The sequence below is a fragment of the Labeo rohita genome, unplaced genomic scaffold (genome assembly GCF_022985175.1).
Source record: "Labeo rohita strain BAU-BD-2019 unplaced genomic scaffold, IGBB_LRoh.1.0 scaffold_255, whole genome shotgun sequence".
Lineage (NCBI taxonomy): Eukaryota > Metazoa > Chordata > Actinopteri > Cypriniformes > Cyprinidae > Labeo > Labeo rohita.
This window is the reverse complement of record NW_026128825.1, coordinates 42,520-52,643: the sequence shown is the minus strand read 5'-3', so window position 1 is coordinate 52,643 and position 10,124 is coordinate 42,520. Positions and strand designations below refer to the sequence as shown.

Here is a 10,124-nt window from a genome sequence, read left to right as displayed (position 1 = left end):
GCTACTTCCGTTCTCGGCCGCCATATTGTGAAATAGGCCTATAATGTCGTCTATGATTTTTTTGCGTAACCTATCAGTGAACTACTGCTCTGTGTAGTAATTGCTGGTCCATCTGAAAACAGGTGATGGAGATTTACTGCTGATTACAGAACTGGCTTTATTGACAAAATGCGCATGGAAAATCGAGTTCAAATAATCGTGCAGCTCTACTGAGTACATTGCAAAATGGATTTATGTAAATAAAAATACAGGTATGTTTTATTATAAAGAAAAAGATTGTGAAGGATTCTTACACTGCTTGAAGATCCCATAATAATGTAATATGACTTTACAGTATCTCAATTAAAAGATTGTTTATATCTTGTGAGTGGTATCATATTTTTACATTTTTAATTAAAATAATTATGGTGATTATCTCTTTTTTTTTTTTTTTTTTTTTTTTTTTTTTTACCCCAAATACCACCTTTTTATATTCTTCAGTTATTGAAAATCTGTTGATTTAATTACATTGATTAAAAATATTAACAAGACATTTGTTTCAAAACCGAAGCCTGTAATTTTAATGATTCTCATTTGCTACAAAAGTCTGTAATAATTTCAAATGTGTCTTTTACATAGGTCCATCTTTAGCCCCATTGTAAACTACCACACACAAGTCACAAAATATAAATGATCAAACTGACAAATATTTCTCCAATTAATGAGTAACAGATTTACAAGTACTCAGTGGCACCAAGACTTGAATATTTTAATCTGTTTGAAGAGTGTTTTTGTAAGAGGGGACAGCATTCAGTTAACCTGTCAAAATAAACCACGTAACATATTTAATAAATGTGTATCAATGCACATTCTCCACCAGTCCTGTGTAAACTACGGCATGCAAAGTTTTTATTTATTTTTTAATATTGTGAGATGGTGGAGCGCAAGAGAACAACACAGTCTGAAGGAGCTGCTCACTTAACGATTAAACGTTGGTCTGTTTGTGTAATGATGCAGTATAGCGCTGCTGACAGACAGCTCTTGTTAAACCTGTAAAATGAAAGTGAAAGTCATCTCACTTCAAACTCGTTTTTCTCAAAATTACATTCCTGAAAATCATAACTATAAGCCAACTTAAGGTAGTCATAACTTTTGTTATATTCAAGCTATGGAAAAAATAAAAAGGGCTTGAACCCAGCTTTCATATGGTATCAAAACCTAAAAAAGGGAAAATTTCACCATGTGTTGGGTTTTCCTAGATTTCATCACATTATTGTCTATATAGCACTACAAAGGGTTTGAAGAATGAGAATGATAAACTAGTTCAGTATCAGGAATCATGTGGGTCGAGTGCATTTAAATCAGTTTCTTAGTTTGTGCTTGTGTTGGCAAGTTGAAATGTCTGTACCACTGATCCTGGTGTATAGAAAACATTTTGCTCATATAAACAAACACACAAACACACTCTCACCCTAAAATTTAAACACAATCTCTGAGATCATTCATGTTCTTCACTCTCTGCAGGCTGCGGGGCTGCAGTATTGGAGAGGAAGGCTGTGCTGCTCTGATTTCAGCTCTGAGATCAAACCCCTCACACCTGAGAGAACTGGATCTGAGCTGGAATAAACCAGGAGACTCAGGAGTGAATCTGATCTCTGCTCTACTGGAGGATCCACACTGTAAACTACAGAAACTATGGTGAGTGTTATTATATTACTCAACACAATAACTGTGAAAATACTGGCAAACAAAGTTTTAAAGGGATCAAAAAAAGTTTATTTGTGGGTGACAATCCTTTAAGAATCAAAATGTAAATGATCAAATACAATGATTATACTGAATGTGCCCAAAACAAATGTATATTTGTATATACACTTATAGACCACTGAACAACAAAATACAAGTGTAAATAAAAAATTAATTCAATTTGCAGTGATTAATTGGCAGCAGCTTCACCTATAAATTACTGTATATTTTAGTTTTTTGCTGTATATAAAATTACAGTGTAGTATAATATTTTTATATATATATATATATATATATATATATATATATGTGTGTATGTGTGTGTGTAGGGATGTGAGATCCGAGCCATTTCTTTTCGTGGCCAGGTCACTATGTGATGTTGGTGTATGAAAACTTATGTGTTCGATGTGAGAACGTGACAATCCTCACAAAACATTTTGCAGTGTTTACATTAGAGCTGCACAATTAAAGATCGCGATCTCGATTGAAACACCCACACGATCTTATTCCTAAATGACAGTGATTCATCTATGTCTATTACGACTGTTTCACATCACGAGTGTCAGTGGAGCGTGAGAAGCAGGTTTTGTTGCTGGTCATGTTAATGAATCAGAGGGTCGGTCATCATCATGTTTCAGATGTGAACGCTGTCATTCACTGATATGGACGGTGACAAAACACGCGCTGCTCACGCTCCACTGACACTTACGATGTGAAACAGGTTTAAAGACATAGAAATCTGCATTCATGCTGCTACTGATCCAGAAACAGCAACACAAACAGTCTTTTTAACCACACATCATTATTTCTGTGTTACAGACATTTAGCCTCTTCAGCTCTGTGGCATATTTTGAATTTTTTACTGATTTTGGCAAACCTGAATTTAAAAGAGCACCGTACTCACATACATTGGAGTAAATTGATAAAAAATGGTCTCATTTCACAAAAAAACATCCTAAATTTTAACACATAATTGTATAATTTTATTGTATTTTTTTTCATAATTTTATGATAAACAAACAAAAAATCTAATTATTTGAATTAAGTTTTACTTTGAAAGTCTGTTATTTAAGATATGTTTGGTCTACATCGATGCAGAAACTTTCTTTTGATTCCACTAGGTGCCAGAAAACAGAGGAAAAAATAATTTTCTTTGTATCCTTGTTTTTTTTTTTTTTTTTTTTTTTTTTTTTTTTTTTTTAAGTTATTGAGATTTAATTGAAAGGAGGCAATATGTCCTCTAGGGGTCTCCATTCTGCAAGATAAAGAATACCTGAATTCAAAATATTCCCACATACATTGGGCTAAATGGATAAAAAATGGTCTCATTTTACAAAAAACACCTAAATTTTAACACATGGGTGGAATAATTCATAATTATTATTGTATTTGTTCATAATACATAATTTTCCAACTCTGCATTGAGCTGGCAGCTAGCGCGCTAGCTATTCTGTGTTCACTGCACCCTCCTCCCTCGTGTTTGGAAAGACATAAATCGACATCGGATTGGGCTAGGAGTTTGATCATGTCTCTTTGGACAGATCTGATTGGGGGCTTTTCAGACATATGACACATTACGTGATGACGCAATTGTCCGTCAACACAAACGTGTTAAGGCAAAACTTTTTTTTTTATTTTTTTTTTTTTTTTATTTTTTTGCAGGTAAACAGATACAATAAGGCAATATAAGATAATAAGAAGATCCTAAAGAACAGAGCACAGATCAAAAGAAAATATGATAGAAAATAATAATAAAAAAAAAAAACTTCTAATAGTTTACATTTCTTCAATAAACTAAACAGTCTTCTTCCACTTTTACATTTTAAGAGATTCTTAACAACAAAATTACTTTTGAAAGACAAAAAAAATTTTTTTTAAGGTTATTTATTATTCAATAAAAAAAATTGAGTTTTTACATCTTCCATTAAGCCAAAAATGATATCATTGTTAGAAAATTGAGAAGTCAAATTGATTGAAACTTTAAGCCACTCAAATATATCAGACCAAAAAGCTCTACTAATTAAACAGTCAAAGAATAAGTGTGCAGTCGTTTCAACATCAACCTCACAAAAGGTACAATTATTGTGATCAATGTTAAATCTATATCTAAGAAACTCTAAAGATGGGTAGATATCATTAAAAATTTTAAAGTGTACTTCCTTGGCTTTGGGAGGAATCGGAAAGGAAAGAAAAATGGTTCTTAATTTGAAAATAGAATTCTTGGGAAAAAGAAAAAATACGTTATTTCGATTAGCTTGATTTGGAAATTTATCTTGGGTCAATAAAGTTCTTATTAATTTATTTGGCAAGCTACTCCTAATAAAATCTTGCCCATTTATTATTAAAGAAGGTAAATGAAGAGCTTCAGTTATATTGGGCACTGAATTACTAACCAACATTACAAAGGCCTTTGGAATACAATTCAATACCTTATTATATTGTTTGTAATCGCAATGAATATTATATTTATCACAAAAAGTTCTGTGATTCATGAAATTACCATCATTCCCTAACAGGTGAACAACAGACCAGACACCTCTTTCCCACCAATCACTAATAAAGAGTGACTTATTTCTAAATAGAATGTACCTATTATTCCAAATTGGTGAATTATGAGGGGAGAAATTATGTTTATAAATCAGCTTCCAATATAAAAGAACCTGCTTATGAAATTCTGACAATTTGAGATGAAGTTTTTGTATTGAAAAATCACAGCGTAATAAAAATTCTATACCACCAACACTTTTAAAGATATTTCTAGGGGTGTGAAACCAAAAACTGTTATTATTTATTAGAAAGTTTTTTTATCTTGAGCCATTCATTTATCTTGAGAGTTCCATTCTACTCACTCTGACTGTTACTTTGCATCTCGGACTGCATCTCCCAAGCCGCCTGCCTTGTGATTTATCGCTCGTGTTTATCGGATTATTCTCTTGGATCGCCTGTTACATCCCTGTCTGCTCCTGTCTCGACCCTGCCTGCTCACCCTGTACCTGTTTGTTCTACTATAAAGCTCACTTATGGATCCGCTCGCCTCTCGTCAATCACTCTCCGTTACAGAACAATCCATCACAACAGGATCCAGTAGCTTCACCCCCGGACATTCAGATACAGACACTGACAGGATTCTATGCCGGATAAAGCAAGGACAACGTACACTTGATCAATACATCCGTGAGTTTCTTTCAATTGCCAACCATTCCACTCTCCCGGACTGTATAAGAATTGAGATTTTTTGTGACGGCGTGAACCAGCCCCTCAGTGCGCGACTGAGACGCGAGGGCCCGCGCTCGTCGCTGGAGGCGTTTATGAACTTTGCATTATTGTGTGTGGGCTCGCCATGTACTGTGGAGGTCGCGAAGGAGGAACGCGACAACGCGGACATGGCAGCCGCGCATCCCGCGCGCAGATTGGTGGTAACGCCGGATCACGACGCCACAAACAAGTTTTCCGCCTGGATCGCTCGTGAAATGGCGGCCGTGGCGGAGCGCGCTCGAGCTATGGCGATGACAGCGGTGCCCGTTCACAAAATGGCGGCCGCGCCGGAGCGCGATCATACTCAGGCGGCGACAACAGAGCTCCGTCACGTCACAGCTGCCATACCAGAGCTATATGGAGGTACAGCTGTGTTTCCTGAGTCAAGTCAAATTTCCAAGTCAAGTCAAGTTGCAGCTGTGTTTCCTGAGTCAAGTCAAATTTCCAAGTCAAGCCAAGTTGCAGCTGTGTTTCCTGAGTCAAGTCAAATTTTCAAGTCAAGTCAAGTTTCCAAGTCAAGTCAAGCTACAGCTGCTGTTCCTGTGTCGAATCAAGCTGGAGCGGTGTATCCTGTGTCAAGTCAAGTCCGAGCTATTGCCCCTGTCGCAAGTCAAATTACAGCCATCTTTCCTGAGCCACTGCACAAGATGGCCGCCATCTCCAAGCAACAACACAAGATGGCCGCCGTCTCCAAGCAACTACACAAGATGGCCGCCATCCGGACACCACCTGTGGTCAGGATGGCCCACGTGCTGGACACTCCTCTAGTGACGGTATGGGCAGCTAAAATGGCACTCCTTAATGCCACGGCGACTACCCCAGAGTCAAGTCAAGACACAGCTGTCGTTCTCCACGAGTCAAGTCACGTTACGGCTGTTCCCCACGAGTCAAGCCAAGTCACACCTGTTCTTCACGAGTCAAGTCACGCTACAGCTGTTGTTCCTGAGTCAAGCCATGTTGTTCCTGAGTCAATTCACGTTACAGCTGTTATTCTTGCTGTTATTCCAGAGCCAAGTCAAACTTCAGCCACTGCTCCAGAGTCAAGTCAGGCTACAGCTGTAGTCTCCAAGTCCAGTCCGGCTTCCAAGTCCAGTCCGGCTTCCAAGTCCAGTCCGGCTTCCAAGTCCAGTCACGTCAAGGCTGTCGTCCCCGCGTCAAGCAACGTCAAGGCTGTCGTCCCTGAGTCAAGTAGAGTCACTAATAATCTTCACGAGCCGAGTCAGGTCATTGCTGATCTCCAAGAGTCAAGCCAACTCACTATTGATCTTCACGAAGCAGGTCAGGTCACAGTTGGTCACCACGAACCAAGTCATATCCTGCCCGACGGCTCAGAGCCCCATCACGCCTCGTCTGACCGCTCAGAGTCAAGTCATGTCTCGTCTGATCGCCCAGAGTCAACCCACGTCCCGCCTGATGGCCCAGAGCCTCTCCATGTTTCTTCAGACCTCCCAGTGCCTCGTCATGTCTCGTCTGACCCTCCAGAGCCGTGCCATGCCTCGTCTGATATCCCACGATCACGGCCTATCATGGTAACCAGTGTACTGGACCCACCACAACCTCCCGCTGCTGCTCTTTCTCTAATGGCGGTTGCCATCTGGTGTGTGTGGGCTGCACACTATGCCCCTGAGGTCACGTCTGTTCACAGATCAACCCCTGAGGCCACGTCTGTTCACCAGTCTGCTCCAGAGCTCCCGTCTGATCTCAAACCTGCTCCAGAGCTCCCGTCTGATCTCAAGCCTGCTCCAGAGTCCCTCTCTGATCTCAAGCCTGCTGCAGAGCTCTCGTCTGGTTTCCAGCCTGCTCCAGAACTCCCCTCTGATCTCAAGCCTGCTGCAGAGCTTTCGTCTGGTCTCCAGCCTGACCCAGAGCTCCCGTCTGATCTCAAGCCTGCTCCAGAGTCCCTCTCTGATCTCAAGCCTGCTGCAGGGGTCTCGTCTGGTCTCCAGCCAGCTCCAGAACTCCCCTCTGATCTCAAGCCTGCTGCAGAGCTTTCGTCTGGTCTCCAGCCTGACCCAGAGCTCCCCTCTGATCACAAGCCTGCTTCAGAGGTCCCGTCGGGTCTCAAATCTGCTCCCGAAGCCTTCCCCATCGGAGAAGCTGCGCCAATGCCTCCAGAGGTGTCGGCGTTGGCCGTAGAACCTCTTATGGAGGGGGCGTTAACTGCTAAACTCACTGCTTCTCCCTTTTTTCTGTCTGCATCCTCTGTCACTGTTCTCCCCAGGTCCCCGTCCAAGACGCAGCCTCCTGTTCCGCCCCGGAGGGCTGCTGCGTCTCCTGTTCCGCCCCGGAGGGCGGCTTCACCTCCTGTTCCGCCCCGGAGGGCGGCTCCGCCTCCTGTTCTGCCCCGGAGGGCGGCTCCGCCTCCTGTTCTGCCCCGGAGGGCTGCTCCGCCTCCTGTTCTGCCCCGGAGGGCTGCGGTACCTCCTGCTCCGCCTCCTGTTCTGCCCCGGAGGGCGGCTCCGCCTCCTGTTCTGCCCCGGAGGGCTGCTCCGCCTCCTGTTCTGCCCCGGAGGGCTGCTGCGCCTTCTCCCCCTACTCTGTCTGCCTCCTCTGTCCCTGCTTTCCCCAGGTCCCAGACCGTGACGCAGATTCCTGTTTCTCCCTGGAGGGCTGCTCCGCCTCCTGCTCTGCCTCCGGCTCCGCCCTGGAGGGCTCCTGCGCCTCCTGCTCTGCCTCCGGCTCCGCCCTGGAGGGCTCCTGCGCCTCCTGCTCCGCCTCCGGCTCCGCCCTGGAAGGCTCCTGCTCCACCTCCGCCCTGGAGGGCTCTTGCTCCGCCTCCGGCCCCACCCTGGAGGGTACCTGCTCTGTCGGTCCTGCCTCAATCTCTGGGCTTCCCTCATGGACCTGGTCCTCCAGCCCTCGCCCTGTCTCGCTCCCACCCCACCGCTCCCCTGGACTGCTGTTTCCTTCGAGCGTCTGGAAGCCGCTCCTTGGGGGGGGGCTATGTCACGAATCTGGTCGGTGTCCCGTTGTCCACTCACCGCCAGATGTCACTCTCGCTCCACCTACTCACTCTGACTGTTACTTTGCATCTCGGACTGCATCTCCCATCCTCCACCGCTCTGATTGCGTCAGCCCCCGTGACCAATCGGGCATCCTATAAAACCCCGGTCCTCCTCAGTTGCACTTCATGGATTGTTGTTTCGTTGAATCGTCGTATTGTGTTATTGTATTCCTGTTTTCCTAGTAGGTTCCAAGTTCCTGGTTTCTGATCTCCTGCCTGGTTTTCTCGTTTACGACTGTCTAGCCGCCTGCCTTGTGATTTATCGCTCGTGTTTATCGGATTATTCTCTTGGATCGCCTGTTACATCCCTGTCTGCTCCTGTCTCGACCCTGCCTGCTCACCCTGTACCTGTTTGTTCTACTATAAAGCTTGCTTATGGATCCGCTCGCCTCTCGTCAATCACTCTCCGTTACAATGGCCTGTAAACCCCCTTCTTTATAATCCTTCACTAGTGTCCCTTTTTTAACATAATGAGCTTTTCTCCTCCAAATCTAATTAAAATTCATCTGATTAATGAACTTAATTTTCTTATTAGAAATAGGAAGGAATCCTGCAGGGTAAATGCATCTGGACAGAGATTCCACTTTTGTCAATAAAATTCTTCCAAATATAGAGATGTCTCTCTGCATCCATCTGTCTAATCTTGTCTTACATTCATCAATTCTATTAGATATATTAAGTGTTTCACTTAGTTCCTTACCAAGATATTTGATTCTAGATTTAACTGGTACATTGCAAATTTGTGTGAGCTGAGATTCTTTCAATGTCATTATTTCACATTTACTTAAATTAAGACATAAGTCTGAAGCATTAGAAAAATTATTAATAATTTGAAGAGTTTTTGGAACCTGATCAGAATTCTTTAGAAATAAAACTGTGTCGTCCGCCAATTGACTGATCACTATAGAATCATCAAAAACCTTCAATTGCTCAATGTCAGAATTTTTAATTGCCAGAGCAAGCATTTCCCCGGCCAAAATAAAAAGTGAAGGTGAAATGGGACAGTCTTGTTTAGGGATGTTAACCGATGACCGTTTGACCGGTGGTTGACCGTATCAACGTTAACCGGTCAAAGTTGTCGGTAGTCGGTTAAAAAAAAAAGTGATATCTAAATTAGGCTATTATAGACAGTGGACTATACGCTACTACAGTTAGCCATCTCATTCCTCATCTTTTTGTGTTAAGTGAACAAATTATCCCTCACACTCAATTTTTCATAACTCGCCTGTTTGTACTTAATAAACCAATAAAAACATTTGGCGCGAGGTCACAGCGTTTGGGTTCGCGCGCTCACAAGGTTTGCGAAAAGTAAAGGCAACAGGCTAAAACACTCGAGGTTAGAGCGGCGTCTCTTCGGAGCTGTCATTTTCTTAAATGAGCCGTGGCAATGTTTCAAATGAGCTTCTAACCTAGACAAATGCCTTTATTTTCAAAGCGATCACCTTGTACCCAAACCATTTGAAACTAAGGAGCCATTTGTCCTACGATTACATACAACAAGCTCTTCGGCGCCGCGTTTGCGGGACTCATGTTTCGCGCTGTAGGGGATTTTAAAAAAGTGACGTGAGTGGCAGTGTGTGTGTGTGTGTGTGGGGAGGCAGAGCGGCAGAGAGATGCGACAGAGTTGCGAAATTGCAGGCGCGGCTCGAAATGGCTGTTATTTCAAATAGCGTACCATATTTTAAACTAATCGGTTAACCGGTTTCAACCGGCTAATGAGGCTCGGTGGTCGGTCAAGAAATTTTTTAGTTTTCGCCATCCCTAGTCTTGTTTAATACCTCGGCTTATATTAAAGCGTGAAGTGTCCCTTCAGTCAATGAAACAGAACAATTTGTATCCTGATATAAACTACTAATTATACTTCTAAACTGTTTCCCAAACCCAAACAATTCTAAAGCCGAAAAAAATAAAGGGGTGTTCGACCGTGTCAAACGCTTTGTAAAAATCAAAGAAAAACACCGTCGTGATTAACCTTGTCTTTATAATCAATCAGATCTTGAACCAAACGTAAATTATTGTGAATCGATCTACCCTTCATAAACCCTGACTGCGTTTTAATTATAATCTGAGATAATCCACTCTTCAACCGATTAGAATAAATGTGTGCTAACAATTTATAATCATTATTTAATAATGTAAT

General features: G+C 42.5%; 1 protein-coding gene across 1 annotated transcript in view; it reads left to right on the top strand.

Moving 5' to 3' along the window:
* The first annotated feature begins 912 nt into the window (after nucleotides 1-912).
* The window catches only part of LOC127159836 (ribonuclease inhibitor-like), a 49,991-nt gene continuing 40,779 nt past the window's right edge, over nucleotides 913-10,124 (top strand). The window contains exons 1-2 of the mRNA XM_051102569.1: nucleotides 913-974; nucleotides 1,504-1,677. Of these exons, the coding sequence (XP_050958526.1) occupies nucleotides 913-974; nucleotides 1,504-1,677 (236 nt within the window). The remainder of the gene's footprint in view (nucleotides 975-1,503; nucleotides 1,678-10,124) is intronic.